General features: G+C 50.6%; 3 protein-coding genes across 4 annotated transcripts in view; 1 reads left to right on the top strand and 2 right to left on the bottom strand.

Annotated features, from left to right (window-relative positions):
• LOC137206064 (retinol dehydrogenase 12-like) overlaps positions 1-5,554 on the bottom strand; it is a 5,561-nt gene extending 7 nt beyond the window's left edge. Inside the window, exons 1-6 of the mRNA XM_067704625.1 lie at positions 5,333-5,554; positions 4,909-5,148; positions 4,526-4,615; positions 1,848-2,036; positions 1,264-1,370; positions 1-1,188 (exon numbers count right to left, since the gene is read on the bottom strand). The exon at positions 1-1,188 is cut by the window's left edge and continues 7 nt beyond it. Of these exons, the coding sequence (XP_067560726.1) occupies positions 1,000-1,188; positions 1,264-1,370; positions 1,848-2,036; positions 4,526-4,615; positions 4,909-5,148; positions 5,333-5,549 (1,032 nt within the window). The 5' untranslated portion in view covers positions 5,550-5,554 and the 3' untranslated portion in view covers positions 1-999. The remainder of the gene's footprint in view (positions 1,189-1,263; positions 1,371-1,847; positions 2,037-4,525; positions 4,616-4,908; positions 5,149-5,332) is intronic.
• Positions 5,555-6,167: 613 nt separating this feature from the next.
• On the bottom strand, positions 6,168-11,463 carry C14H2orf81 (chromosome 14 C2orf81 homolog). The gene is given in 4 exon segments (XM_067704611.1): positions 6,168-7,636; positions 7,639-7,977; positions 8,064-8,288; positions 10,826-11,463. Coding segments are annotated over 4 exon segments (1,911 nt in total). The 5' UTR covers positions 10,874-11,463; the 3' UTR covers positions 6,168-6,337.
• WDR54 (WD repeat domain 54) lies at positions 10,954-14,768 on the top strand. Of its 2 annotated transcripts, none has more exons than XM_067704623.1 (10): positions 10,954-11,098; positions 11,410-11,698; positions 11,866-11,928; positions 12,329-12,395; positions 12,486-12,539; positions 12,867-12,994; positions 13,867-13,967; positions 14,067-14,220; positions 14,422-14,496; positions 14,581-14,768. In XM_067704623.1, the coding sequence occupies exons 2-10, from the start codon at positions 11,477-11,479 to the stop codon at positions 14,710-14,712; spliced, it is 996 nt and encodes a 331-aa protein (XP_067560724.1). In that variant the 5' UTR covers positions 10,954-11,098; positions 11,410-11,476; the 3' UTR covers positions 14,713-14,768. The 2 variants fall into 2 exon arrangements, with proteins under 2 accessions (XP_067560724.1, XP_067560723.1); XM_067704622.1 differs by having other exon boundaries at positions 14,067-14,229.
• Positions 14,769-14,848: the final 80 nt, after the last annotated feature.

The raw sequence follows: 14,848 nt of genomic DNA, 5'->3' as shown, positions 1-14,848 counted from the left end.
GCAAGTTTGGTTTAATACTAGAAAATCAATTAAGGTCTAAGAAAAGAAATAAAATTTATAATAGTTGAAAGAGAAGAAATAAATATTATTCCCAGATGGTGTGATTTTCTATGTGGAAAAACCAAAAGTCTACAGATAACTTGTCAGAATTAGATAACTTAATAAAGTTGCTTGATGTATGATTAACATACAAATTTTAAAATACCATTTGCAATAGCATAAAAAGTAAGGTATCTGGAATTAAATATAATAAAACTTGTGCAAGATCTTTATGGGTAAAATTATTCAAAATTTTATAAAGATATTAAGAAGATTTAAATAGACAAAAGTACACTTTGCTCATGTTTAGAACTCATTATCGTGAAGACTTCAATCCTCCCAAGTAGATGTAGTGCAATCCCAACAAGGTTTGTGTATGTGAAAGTTGAAAAGCTGATTCCAAACTTTATGTAGATTTAAAAGAAGCAATGCACTCTCACTCTCAGAATTCACTGACCTTATTGCATGACTCAGCACCCAGGAGCAGCTGGTTGACAGAAAGGTGGAATGGTTACCAGCTGGGAGACAACACCCTATGAAGTTGGGATGCTCTCCTACAGGATGTGGCATATGCCTTAATCCAGAGGACACTATGTGGTACCGTCTCCCCCAAGGCCAGGAAACAAGAGGCACAGGTAGAAGTTTCCCCTCTTACTGGTACATCTAATACCCGCCAAAAGGAGTCTTACTCCCCATTACCACAACATGGGACTCGGTAGGTTTGGAGATCCTAGTTCCCAAGACATGAACACTTCTATCAAAGTACTAGCAGTAAAGTAGAAGCTGAAACTGTCCCTTGGCTGATCTGAGCTCTCACGCCCCTGAACCAACAGGAAGAGCAAGTGGTCACTATACTGGACAAAGAGATTGATTCTTGGAGCCAGCAAACAGAAGGCATAATCAGAGTAAGGGCTGGGAGTCAAGGAGAGGGTGGCTAGTTAGGGCAGGGGTCACAGAAGATCAGTCCACCTTGTCTAGGTTTGTTAGTCGGACTGAGGTATTCCAGAGGCTTTGGGCCACGTGACAATCCCGAGCAGCTTCAGGGGGAAGAGTTATCACACAGGAACTGTTAAAATGTTTTCCAGAAATGCCATCCAGCTCCTTTGCCAAGCACAGGTAGAGGACTGGGATTGCACCTTGTTTGCTATCCTGTAGAGACACGGGGGAAGAAGAGGAGTAAAGGACACTCAGCAGCAGAGCCCTGCCCCACCCTCCACTACCCACCTTAAAGAAGAAGCTGAGGAGCCAGAAGAGGAAGTGATATGGCCAAGAGAAATGCCTCATGATCTTCGTGTATACAACACCTGGGTCCACAGAGTTCACAGTCACACCTGAGAGGGTGAGACACATGCAGTACAAAGTGAAGTGAGAGGAGGATGTTGGGAAGAAAGGGTTAAGTGTCGTTCTGCAATGTGCAATGAGGGGAGGAGGATCCTTTCAGATCTGTCGGGTAGAGGTGACAAGAGACCTGGGGGTGGTACCAGGGAAGTCAGTGTTTAGTAACTTACATGAACGGTGATATCTGAGCCAGTAAGGAGACATAAGTATTTGAAAGTGTTGGGTGATCTTGAGGGGGAACATGATGGATGATGTTGGAGGAGAGGGAAGTTGTAGGTGATGAAAGAGTTGGAAAAGGACGAAGGGAGATATGAAGATGGGGTTGAGAGAAACATAGGGTGCACAGATGATAAATGGAGGATATTAACAGCTGGCTTGGGGGATATTGGGAGTATTATATGGCCAGAATATATTGGAATGAGATGGGAAGTGTTGGGAGTGGAGGAGTAGGGGGTGTCAGAGGCAGTTACCTGTCCCTTGCAGTCTCTGGGCAAGCTTCCCAGTGAATGAGGCCAAAAGAAGTTTGCTGCAGTCATAGTTCTGGTTGAAGGTCAAAGGTCTACCAGCCCCTATCAGATGTTCCTCATCAATGTACCCATGTGCTTGCCGGAAGGAAGACACATTCACTACCCGGGCTGACCCTGCCCGCTGAAGGGCCCCTGGGTAGAGAGAGGACCACACACCTTCAATCCAAGTACTAGAGTAAATTCCCATGCCCACTCCCCAACCTGCTTCTCCATGAGACTCCAGGAGGACAGGGACCATCCCAGGCTTTCAGGAGAGAGTCAGTGGGTCCCCAGGCAGGCGCCCAGGAGAGGCACAGCATAATGTGAACTGAGACTTCATTTTTATTAGCTGTTTTCCTAATGCTCTTCCTCTTGTTTTATTATAGTGGGTTGTTTTTTTTTTGCCTAAAGTAAAAGTGGAGTTTTGCCTTTTCTTTCACTTGCCAGCTGGAGCTAATTTAATTAATCCTTGTTTATATTTTTATCTTGCTGATGGCTAAGAAGGGGAAGGAGAGGCTCGAAATGCTGTGAAAACTGTCTTTCACACATTCATACATTCATTCTTTTACTTATTCATTCCACAGTTATTCACTAGGACCCTGTATTATGGCAGACACCACGCTAGGTGCTAAGGACATATGGGTGCTAGGTTTAGGGGGAAAAGAAATGTGTGCAGAAATACTTGGGAAGGTGTGGGTTTTTTAAAATTTTAACTATCTTCCAAAAGAGTGAAAGTAAAATTACTATCAATAGAACAGGTAGAAGTAAATTAAAAAAAAAAAGAGTTCCTAACTATACAGAAAAAAGTCTGGATTATATAAAGTATCAAAAGTTGTAGGACTTCCCTGGTGGTGAAGTGGTTAAGAATCCACCTGCCAATGCAGAGGACATGGGTTTGAGCCCTGGTCCAGGAAGAGCCCACATGCTGCAGAGCAACTAAGCCCATGCGCCACAACTACTGAGCCTATGCCCTAGAGCCCGCGAGCCACAACTACTGAGCCTGTGTGCCACAACTACTGAAGCCCGCGCACCTAGAGCCAGTGCTCCGCAACAAAGAGAAGCCACCGCACTGAGAAGACCATGCATTGCAACGAAGAGTAGCCCCCTCTCACCACAACTAGAGAAGGCCTGTGCATAGCAACGAAGACCCAAAGCAGCCAAAATAAATAAATAAATAAAATTATTGAAAAAAAAATTGTAGTTGTCACATATGAGTTTACTTATTGTTTCAAAATGCTAAAACTATTTTGAGCCCCCCATTTAAATGAAGAATCACAAATGAAAACTAGAGCAGGAGGTATTTAGCCAAAATTTGTTGGAGACAAGATTATTCTTAAAGAGGACAGTGAACTCCAAACTTGCAGACATAGTGACATGAAGACCAAAGGGGCTCACAGCCTAGTTGGAGACTGATCTTCATGCAGTGCAGGAACAGAGATGTGTACAGGGACTAAGGGAGTCCTGTAAATGGGGACGGCTGGGGGAGGCAGAGGTGTCAGGGCAGGATCCACAGCACGAGTGATATCTGTGCTGAGTGTTGGCAGCTGAATTAAGTTAGACAGGCTAAAGAGATGGGAAAGCGTATTCCAGATAGAGGGAAATACATGTGCAAAAGCACAGCCAGAATTAAAAAACAGAGTGTGGCCCAAGAGATACAGATTGTCTGGCTGGAGATAAGGGTGTGGGTTTGGGAAAGGCAAAGGTGAGACTCTCAGCCTGCAGAGGGTCTTTTAAGGAGAGAGAAGCAATTTAGTTTATTATATAAAGTACAGAGTTCCTTCAAAGGATTTGAAGCAAGAAAGTGATATGATGAAAGGTGATTTCTTAGAAGTGGCAGAAGGGAGAATAGATTAGAGAAGGGAAGATGGGAGAGAAGGCAGTTTAAGAAACTATTACTAAGCAAGGTACAGACAGGGTATTGTAGCATGTTATAATTTTTGGAAAGGGGGGGGAAATATTTATACTTACAAATGCATAGGGTTTGGCCTTGCTCTTTGTTCACTTTCCAGTTGGGGCTAATTTAATCACCCACTAAAGGGTACATGAGACCTAGCAATAGTAGTTGCCTCCCAGGAGGGGAACGGGTAGCTGATTTTCCAAGAGAGGAGGAGACTTTTTCTTTCTTTCTTTCTGTCTTTTTTTTTTCTACTGCATACCCTTTTGTACTTTGGACATGTCATACCTGACCAAAAAATTAATTTTCTTTTAAAGAGGCTATTAGACAAGCCAAAGAAAATGTTAGGGAGAATGTGCCTGTCACCCAACCCCTCCACTCCCTAGGAAGAATACAAACCTCCTTAATTCTAGTAGCCTAATACCACCCTCAAGAAGCTTTTGTTGAGATGACTGACTCTACTAGTCTGGCTAGAACTCAGAGCTGGGGGAAAGAGAGGTGGGATGTAGATCTTACATCCTCTTGCTGGTTGTATCTGGGGCTGACTGATTCCATTACCAGCCTCCTAATCCTGACTGTTGCCAGGTGGGTTCCCTGCTGTGTACAGCAAAAATATGCTGGGTCATTGCTCAGCAAGCATCTGGGTGCCAAGGGAAAGGAGATGACCACGGGAGACAGTAAGCACAAAAATGCCGGGGGAATGGAAAAGTGGGGGTGGCACAGAAGGTAAGCACCCCTCCTTCGTTACCTTGGAGCAGATTTGTGAGCAGAAAGGGTCCAGTGTAGTTGGTGGCAAAGGTGAGATCAAGGCCCTCTGGGGTAAGTGTAGTGGGGAATCCTGGGAGAAGATGAAAACATAGGTGGTGGGTGATGGAGTGAGGACCCTGAGGGAGACAAAGTCTGGGGAGGACATATTGGGTTCAGTAGAAATGCCACAGGAGCATGGATGTGTTGAGATGGGGGCGATGAAGTTTGAGGCTATAACTTAAGGTAGGCTTTTTAGGATAGTGTCTGAATTACAGTGTTTCCATGGTCTGTACAGGTTAGGCTTGGAGGATGCCTGTTTTGGGGCCCCTGAGCTAGAAAGGAGGTTCCTGAAATGTGCTTAGGGGAAGCAGTCAAGGCACATACCACAGACTGCAGCATTGTTAACCAGGAGATGTATCTCATGATACTCCTGCAGAAGCCGCTGAGCGAAGCTTCGGACGGAGTTCATAGAGCTCAGGTCCACCTCACCAAGCAGGAGACGGTTGCTCTTTGACGCCGCTTGTATCTCGGCCAGGGCTCGCTGTCCACGCACCCGGCTACGGCAGGCCAGGATCACACGAGCCCCGCGGCGGGCCAGCTCCTGGGATACAGCCTTCCCGATGCCTGTGGGAGGGAAGCTTCAGAGTATGCTAGTCTGGGGAGTGACTAAAGGGCAACGTGGTGGGGGGGGGTGCGGGGGGAGACAAATGTTCTGACGGTGGGTGCTGGTCCTCCTCCCTGCCCTCCCTGTTGGGGCTGTTGGAGGCTGAGGCCCTTAGTGAAGTGACAGGGCAGGAGGAGCACTCACCACTGTTGGCCCCAGTCACCACTGCTATCTTCCCAGTCAAATCCGTGGAGCAGCATTGGAGGTCCCAAAGATACAACTTATGCCAGACCTGCACACTTAGTCTAAGCAGGAGGACCAGAATGAGGAGGACAGAGCCAGGACCCCAGACTGGGGTGTTGAGTAGAGACCACAGTGACATAGCAGCGAAGTCTGGTCTGCCACTGGAAGTGCTGCCCATGGGAGGGTGGGGAGGGACTAGTCAAAGCTGAGTAGGACTAGGCAAGAGGTTGGTGTGGAGCATAAGGCACAAAATTTAAGGAGGCACTCACTCGTGGGTGTGCTTGAGCATCCCGTTTGAAACTGAGAGTGAATTCCTCCTTAAATTGTTTTCCCTAGCTATCTGATTGCTTCACTCCATTGCTGGTCCAAGTCAAAGATCAAGAGAGTCCAGGTTTCCCTAAACCCTGCATAGGCTCAAATGTGTCTCCAAGTGAAACTTGGGTTTGCACTCTAAGATGAACTGACAGAGCTCCAGGGACTGGAAATTAACTTCCTCATGTCTCGAATCACTCTGTGCTTAAGTGGGGTCATCCCCTTCTTCCCCTACTGGAAGGAGACTCTTATAAATTCTCCAAACTGAGGCAGACCCCACTTGGAACCCTTATGTCTGCTCCTTTGTGGGGATGGGGATGGTTCTCCAGAATGCCTCTGCTGGGGAGCCACCTTGGCCCTAAAGCAGGGTCTCCTAAGGGTGTAATGGAATTATTCCCTGGAGTCAGTGTTCTATATTCTTCTAGACCACTCCAGTTCACGAGAGCACACACTTGGAAGAAACTGACAGACATCAGGCCAATACTTAAGGCAACTCAGGTGTTTATTTCTGGCAAGCAGACAGAAGGAAGGTAGGTTTCACACTGCCTGAGGTTCAGGGCTCAGAATGGGGCAGGCGCTTGGAGGGGAGTGACCACATTTTGGGGGTTGAGCTCTTCATTAACTGTGCCACGGTCACCTGGGGCTTTGGGGCACCTATGTGGGTGGAGGAGAGGTGCCACCTTCTTTGTCCTCCTTTTGAGGTTCAGCAGAGCTGAACAGCACCTGGGTGGCTGGGTTCCACATGCTCACACCAGGAGCCAGCTCCAGTGCTTCCGGCAGCAACACGGGCTTCCGCATCACCTGGCACTTGGCCTCGAGAACTCGGGGCACGGGATGAAGCCACTTGTGAGGATCCTGGCTCTCCCCGTCCCCAGGGTCCAGGCCCTGCAGAGGTACGCGGGTGCGGCCAGCCCACAGCTCTCCCAGCAACTCGCCCTCCCCCTCCCAGCCGCTGGGCCACTTGGCACCCGGCCATAGTCTGGGGCTGGGGCTGCGGGCCACGTCGGGGCGCGCCGGGTGTGTGGCAAGAAAACGGAGCCCGGGACTAGCGAAGGGCAGCTTTGAACCAAAACCTGGCGACGGTAGGCCTAAACTTAAAGTAGGGAATTGGAGGCTGGGGCCGGGGCCCAACGCTCGGAAAGGAACGCCAGGTGCGATAGGGAAGAACACTGACGGGGAGACGCGGACGCTGGGGGCGGAGGCTTGCGGTCCGGCTGGGGCCTCGATCTTCTCGCCCCGCTGGCGCCCGCGGTAGGCTTCCAGGGGGGACGTCTCGGAGTCTGGGACCAGAACCTCCGCCAGCGGGCGCACCCAGTGGCGCGACAGCCGCGCTGGGTCCAGGCGCGCCATCGCCGCCTTGCGGCCCATTCTGTAGTGCAGCGCGCTGGGCCGCGCATCGGCGCGCCCGGGCTGCTGCGGCTGGAACCCCCCGGAGGCGCTGAGCGTGGTGGGGCCGCCCGCAGAGGGGCCGGACACCGACACGACCGAGGGGATGCGGGGCATCTTCTCCTCCTTGAGCTCCGGCCGGTCTCCAACCGCGTACGGCTGCGGCTGGGAATAGTAGAGGTCCTCGAGCGAGAACTGAGAGCTGAGGGGCTGTGCCCTCTCGACAGAGGCCTGAGGGCTGGCTACCAAGGACAGCTCCAGAGAACGGTGGGGACTGCCGGCGGGCGCCATCTCTTTCGACGGTTGGCTGCTCGCGTTCAAGGATCCGACTGCAAATAGGTGGCCCCTCGCCTGGTCGTCCAGTTTCTCTAAAGGACCCCTGGGCCCTGTCTCCTGAAACAGGACCGGGGTGGGTAGGGGGCCCGGGGTGACTCTCAGTTCAGGAGGACGCTCCCAAGATTCCATCCGCTCCTGAGAGCCTGTATCCATCCACGATCTTCCTAAAGGGATCTGGTCCACGTTCTCTTGGTCCTGGGGAAATGCACCAGGGTGGAGGTGAGGGGTGAGTGGTGAGACGTCAGAAAGGGTAGAGAGGAGGTTGGAGCAGTCCAGTGAGGCCCTGAGGAGATCGAAGACGCAGCGGGGGCAGCGGTGACAGCTGGGAGGTAGCTGGGGGCTGAGCTTACTTCGCCTTGGAAGGTCTCCTCCAGCCCCACCGAGGTCAGCGCGTGTAGCACGGGCACGGATCCCTGAGCCCAGGCATCCGTCGTGCAAGACAAGGGTTCCTCGTCCTCGCCCCATGTGGGGTCCTCTGCCACTGCAGATTCTCCCTCGTCCCTGGCCAGGAAGCGCCACTCGGTGATCTGCAGCATGGCTTCCCGGGCCTGGCTGATGGTGAATGGAATGCACTGCAGAGGCGAGAAAGGGTCTCAGCCCAGCAGGGAGGGGTCAGGGAGAGGGGAGATGGGTCTGGAGAACAAGGATCCAGGCCGACCTGTTGAGTCAGGTAGACTTGAAAGGCAGAGTCCATGACTTGGGCCAGCAGATCAGCCAAGATGTCCCCCACCACTTCCTCGCCCTCTTCGAGAGCCGTGAGCGCCATCCACTCAGCCTCAGTGAGCCGCCCAGGCACTATGTCCACCTGCGGCACCACCGGAGCCGTAGGCGGCCGCGCCTTTTCCGCCTTGGATCGGGTCACCCCGCGGTCTCGGACCTGCCTCTGTGGGAAAGGAACAAGGCAATCAGGGTGGGAAACTAAGGAGTGGAGAAGCAGTTATGGGCTAGGAGGAAGCTTCCTCAAGTGGTCTAGTAGGAAAGAAAGCCTTTAGAGAGGGATAATTTACTAAGAGACTACCATGTGACAGATGCTTTTCAGGTGTGTGACCTAGCTAATTTAATTTTCATAACAGCTCACTAGCCCATTTTACAGACAAAGAAACTGAAACCTGACAGGAGTTTACCTCCACTTGCTTGGGATTACACAGTGAACCCAGGCTATATATAGCTCTAACTGCACAGTCCTTGCTATTTGCACTAGTTCAAAGTGTTCAAAACTCTTGCAAGTTCAAGAACTTGAGAAAGAAAAGTCAATAGGACTTCCCTGGTGGTGCAGTGGTTAAGAATCCACCTGCCAATACAGGGGACATGGGTTCCATCCCTGGTCTGGGAATATCCCACATGCTGAGGAGCAACTAATCCCACAAGCCACAACTAGAGCCCACGTGCTGCAACTACTGAGCCCATGTGCTGCAACTACTGAGGCCCATACGCCTAGAGCCCATGCTCTGCAACAAGAGAAGCCACCACAATGAGAAGCCCACGCACCACAACGAAGAGTAGCCCCTGCTCGCTGCAACTGGAGAAAAGCCCGCACGCAGCAGTGAAGACCCAACACAGCCAAAAATAAATAAAGTTATTTTAAAATGTAGGGGAAAATAGTTTAAATTGTCATATAATCTCTGGGTGAGAAACAGCTGCCTAAGCATAAAAGTAATGTAAGAAATAATAAAGAAATGGATAGATAAGTATATATATATATATATATATATATGTCAAATTTTCCTCTGCTTATTTAAAAAAAAACATTCCTAATTAGAAGGTGATAATAGTAGTTTTCATTTACTGGCACTTAAAGTATATCAGTCACATACATGGATTCAATTCCTACATTTTTTAGACTACATACTATTTTTATCCCCATTTTACAGAATTTGCCCAGGACAACAGAGCAAGGAAGTAGTGGGGTCATATTTCATATGCCAGTCTGTCTGACTCCAGAGTTTGACTTTATCCTGCTTCCTAAACAAAAAATATGAGCAACAAATTTTAAAAAAGGATAAATATCCCCCAATACATTAAAAATGCATAAAATTTTTTAAAATCATAAGACCTCCAAGGATAATAAGCAAAGGACATAATATTTCACAAAAGTGGAACTGTTGATAATAAACTTTTGAAAAGCTGTCCAACCTTCAAAAGTACCAATTCCAGTTTTATGAACACACACAAAGGCATATTCTGAAATGAAAATATATATTCTCTAAAATAGTCCCTGTGATGTCATTTATAATAGCAGAATATTGAAAACATACATCTAAAAAAAAGAGAATAGGTGGCTAATTGTGTGCTACCTATATGATGGACTATTATGCAATGATTAAAGGCAGTCTTTAGGAAGAATTTACAATAGCATAGGTAAATACTTATGATGTAATGTTAACTGAAAGAAGCAGGATACAAAATTACACATCAAGTATGATCTCAGATATGTAAACCGATGTGTTGAAGAAAAGGAAAGCACAAAAATTGTAATAGTGGATATGTTTCTTTCCTACACTCTTCTCCATTTTATAAGTTCTCTACAGTGACTTTGTATCCTTTTATAATCAAGAAAAATCCACTGAAAAAGAAAAATCTAGTCCCCCCAAAATCCATATTAAGGACATAGGAATTTAGTAGCAGATTCTTGGGACCTTTCTCATTTCCCCACAACAGTCTCCCTGAACCTGATTCCTTCTAAAATTTACCTCCCAACGTAATCTTCCCAAACCTTTGCCTCCCCATCCCCACCCTTATTGCCTCATACATGGTGTTCCCCAAAATTCATTCTCCCCCAACTCTGGTGTTTCCTAAACCTCACGCTGAACTCAAAATCCCTTAAGCCTCATTTCCTCTCTCTGCTAGAGAGAACAGTCCACTTGGCAAGCCCAGGGAATGGCCCATGGCCCAGTCCAGGCTTGGCCAGAGCAGAGCAGGTAGGGAGAGTTGGTTCCTTAGACTTCCCCACCCAGCGTCTCATGTGACACCCGTGATAACGGCTTTAAACAATTGACTTTCAAGTACAGCCTCAGAATTGTTGTTTAATCCATTTCTTCCTCCTGAAATTCTCGAAATGTATCATATCTAGCAACACCTCTCCCCAATGCCTAATTCTGGTTTATCCATTCAAATGGGTACACCTCAGTATAAGAAACATTATACATGCATTAACTGTTTCCAAAGTCACTTCTTGTTCTTGAGCTCTGCACCACCCATTTAACCCCTTTCCCTCAGGTTCCAAGTGTGAAAATGCTTGTGAGTGGGCGTGGTGCAGGTGTAGATTTTCTGCCCTAGTGCACCGACATGGCTTCCTTGGTCATCTTGAATGCCCGCATGGAGGGCGGGCGCCGGGTGGCACAGAGCTGGCCCACGGTTCAGGACACCGATCTTAACGGTCTATCCCCGCTCTGGGGCACCCTCAGCTGAGCTAAAGCTCACCGGGCCTTCGTGCGTCATCGCCGCAGCTGTAGCTCCAGCCCCGGGCATCCAGCTGCTTTCCTGTCCCGCCGCCGCTGCTGCTGCCGCCTATCGGTCGCCTCGGCAACCACGCCGCTGGCGGGCTCGCCCCGCCTACAGTTGACCTGGCAGCAGCGCTGCGCGCTGCACGTTTGGGTTGCTCGCCCCACCCAACGGCCGTGCGTACGTGCGTCGTCTCTATGGTGGCGGCGGATTCGGAGGGACGGGACGCTTCTCGTGTCCGGCAAGCTGCTGGTGTGAACTCTGACCTGGTCCGGGGGCTTCGGGGAGCCAGGGCGAGGGAGGAAGGGCCTGGGGGCTACCCTGCTTCATCCCGCCTTGGCTCGGGCTCTTGGGGCCACTGAGTCCTGGGCCACCGCAATTCCTCCTCTGGGAACCCCTGTCGCCTCATGACTCAGCCCTAGGGTTCCCCTTGCCTGCTCCACAATACCCTTCCCACGCCATGTGATCCCCCATCACCATCCTCGAGGCCCTCATTCACATCACTACTCAATCTCAGGGGTCTCTCCCAGTGCCTCGTGACAGCACCCACTCCCACCTCCCAGCCCCCACAGGAATCTCCGCTGTCGTCTGTCTTCCGCGCGCCTGTGATTCGGGCGTCTCTCCCCAAGGATGTTCCGCCGGGAGCGCTCCATCCCCCTTCGAGGCTCAGCCGCCGCCCTGTGCAACAACCTCAGTGTGCTGCAGCTGCCCGGCCGCAACCTCACACATTTTGGAGTAGTCCATGGACCCAGCGCCCAGCTTCTCAGCGCTGCTCCTGAGGGTGTGCCCTTGGCCCAGCGCCAACTCCAAGCTAAGGAGGGCGCTGGAGTAAGCCCCCCACTTATCACCCAGGTGAGGCGTGGAGTTAGGAGTGGTGTTACTGAACCCAACCCTAAACCAGTTCTTCCTCTCCAAACCTCAAGGAACAGGCCTTCCCTAACCATCTGAATTTCCACACTTTTGAGTCCTCATTCCCCTGCTCTGACCACTTCTTCCTACTCTGATTCATCTCCCTCTAGGTCCACTGGTGTGTCCTCCCTTTCCGAGTATTGCTGGTACTCACCTCACATCGAGGAATACAAGTAAGAAGAGGACCTTCCTGCCCTCCCCCACTAGGGTCTTCTCTACTTCTCTCCAAGGCCCCTAGACCTTACCCCATTTATTTCTAAACATTTCCAAGCTGTTCAAATGCTTAGCCCCCTCTTCCTTATTTCTCATCTTCATGCCTTCCTTGTTTTCCAGTTCTCAAGTGCCGTCTCCAGTATCTGCCCTTTTATAAGTTGTATGACCTTGGGCAATTCAGTTAACTTCTCAGAGCCCCAGTGTCCTCCTCTGTTAAATGGAGATAGAAGTAGTGCCTACCTCCCAGGGTGGTTTTGAGGATTAGATGGGCTAAGGCTAACATGAGTATGTGGAGTAATCAGCACAGAGCTCAGCAAAGGTCAGCTGCGTCATGACCCCATCCTTGCCTTGGTCTTCCAGATGTATGAGTCTGATGGCTCCGTCATGGTCTATTGGCATGCACTGGATGCTGGAGATGCCTCTCTAGGTACCTGCAGGACTGAGTGGGTTGGGTGGGGGTAGGGAGGGTTTGCTGGGGTTAGGGGAGACGCTATTTCTAATCATTTTCCCCTCTCAGTGCAGGCTGTGTTTGCCCGAGGAATTGCTGCCAGTGGCCACTTCATCTGTGTGGGTGAGGGGGCCAAGGGCAGGGCGTTGGGGGGTGCTGAGGTATAGGGGTATAGCCTTTGGCCAGGAGGATGCCAAAGGTCTGAGGAAATTGTGCAGTGTTAGAGGGAAGGGTGGGAGTGAAGGGGGATCTGAGAGACTCCAAAAAGCCATGGTGGGGTTCATAGGGGCAGGGTGGGATAGGAAAAGGGTAGTGAAGGTAGGGGTGGGGCTGTTGGAGCAGTGAGAGGTGGGTTTGTTACTAAGGTTTCTGGGATGGAGGGAGTGCTGAGTGTGGTGGCTGGAGACCTGGGAGGATCAGGAAGCCATCAGTGGAGCACTGGTTCTGCAGGAATGTGGTCAGGCCGGGTACTGGTTTTTGACATCCCAGCCAAGGGTCCCAACATTGTACTGAGTGAAGAGCTGGCTGGGCACCAGACACCAGTCACAGACATTGCCACCGAGCCTGCCCAGGGACAGGTGAGTGGATTCCCCCTACTGTTCCAGTGAATCTGGGGGCCTCCCCACCTTGGGAGGCAATTCCAGCCGTGGCTCTGCCACGAAGCAGCTGGATGACTTTGGGCAAATTGCCGCACTTTCCTAGGCTTTAGCAACCTCAGTTCCAGTGATGAAGCCTGAGATACTTTACATTTACGTGGCATTTAATAGTTCACTCACACTTTACAATACTGGTGTGAATGGAAGAGTTGGGACAGATGGTTTCTGAGATACTTTCCAGCTCTGACATGTGTGGCTTCCTTCTCTGAACTTCGGTAAGTTCAGGCCCACCTCCAGTGCTATCCTCTCCAGGAAGCCTTCCCCCTATTCCAGCTCCCGCTGATCTCCCTTAGCTGAACCCTGAATTGATACTGCCCTCAGACAACTCTTGTCTCCCCAGTTGGATTGTAAACCTCTTGAAAACAGGGTATGTATCATCTAATTCCTATGTTACACCGCACCTGGCACAGAGCTGGGCCCATGGGCTATGTTGGCTGCCTGGGTTTAGGGGTTGTCAAGAGGCCCAGAGTCTAGTCATGACTGTGGCTGGCTCACTGCAAGACCTCCAGAAGGTCCTAACACTATGGCCTCAGTTTCATCATCCATCCAATGAGGACAATTATATACCCAAACACATGGTGTGTGTGTTGGGGTCAGGGTAGGGAGTGAGACTATAAAGAATACAAGGAAAGCATTTTATGCCTCCAGGGGACCCCTCCAGCCAGTGATGGCTTCACATCTTGCCCTTTCCCTGGAGAGGCAAAGATGCAAATACTGCTTCCCTTCCCCTGCTGCCCTGTATACAGGACCCAGCAGGGGAGAAAGGGAAGGGCTGATCCTGCCTTTCCCCTCAGGACTGCGTGGCTGACATGGTGACAGCAGATGACTCAGGCTTGCTGTGTGTCTGGCAGTCAGGGCCTGAATTCAAATTATTGACCCGAATTCCAGGATTCGGGTAGGTGAGGCGGAAGGGGGCTGAGGCCTTCCTGAGGTAGCTTCCGGGTGGGGAGTAGGCTTGGGTCTGGGAAATCAAAGTAGGGTATCACTCTTGCAGGGTCCCGTGCCCTTCTGTGCAGCTGTGGCAGGGGACCATAGCAGCAGGCTATGGAAACGGGCAAGTGCGTCTGTATGAAGCCAGTACAGGAACTCTACATGTCCAGATCGACGCCCACGCCCGGGCCATCTGTGCCCTGGATCTGGCTCCTGAGGTGGGCAAGGTCAGTCTCCTCCTCTGTCCCTACATACCCTTGTTCCTGGTGCTGGGATGTTGAGAGGAACTCCACAGGCTTATCTCTGCCACTCAGTGTCGGCCCCTCCTCAGGCACCTGGACTGGGCTCTACAGCCTACACCAGTCCCCTGGTCAGCACGTTCTGACTCCCACTGGTCCTCCCTGCCTTTTTTTTTATAGCTACTCTCTGCGGCTGAGGACACCTTTGTACACATCTGGAAGCTAAGCAGAAGCCCAGAGGGTGGCTACATTGAGGTGTGTCTTGTGGAATGGGAAGGGGAGTGGAATGAGGACCCAAGCATGAGGCAGCAGGCCCTGAGCAGCTCTCCTCTCTCCCAGGTGGAGCACTGTCATGGAGAGTGTGTACCCGACACCCAGGTGTGTGGTGCCCGATTCTGTGATCCTGCAGGCAGCTCCTTTGCTGTGACTGGCTATGACCTCGCCGAGATCCTGAGATTCAGCAGCATGTGAGAGAAAAGCAGCCCTCCGTTTCCCCTGTGGTATTTATAAAGTACCCGCCTCCACCCTTGTGGAGCCCTTGTCTGGTTACTCAGTATCATAGTCATACTTCACAACTAGTGAACTAAGCTCCAGGGATGAGGGGATG

This window comes from Pseudorca crassidens, chromosome 14, assembly GCF_039906515.1.
Source record: "Pseudorca crassidens isolate mPseCra1 chromosome 14, mPseCra1.hap1, whole genome shotgun sequence".
Classification (NCBI taxonomy): Eukaryota; Metazoa; Chordata; class Mammalia; order Artiodactyla; family Delphinidae; genus Pseudorca; species Pseudorca crassidens.
Note: the sequence above shows the minus strand (reverse complement) of the source record. Positions and strands in the feature narration are given on the sequence as shown.

Bases quoted from the DNA above. Each gene is read 5' to 3' on its own strand.
- WDR54 (XM_067704622.1), top strand. From the start codon at position 11,477: ATGTTCCGCCGGGAGCGCTCCATCCCCCTTCGAGGCTCAGCCGCCGCC. The intron at 11,699-11,865 runs GTGAGGCGTGGA...ATCTCCCTCTAG, and splicing joins GCCCCCCACTTATCACCCAG to GTCCACTGGTGTGTCCTCCC. The intron at 12,396-12,485 runs GTACCTGCAGGA...TTCCCCTCTCAG, and splicing joins TGCTGGAGATGCCTCTCTAG to TGCAGGCTGTGTTTGCCCGA.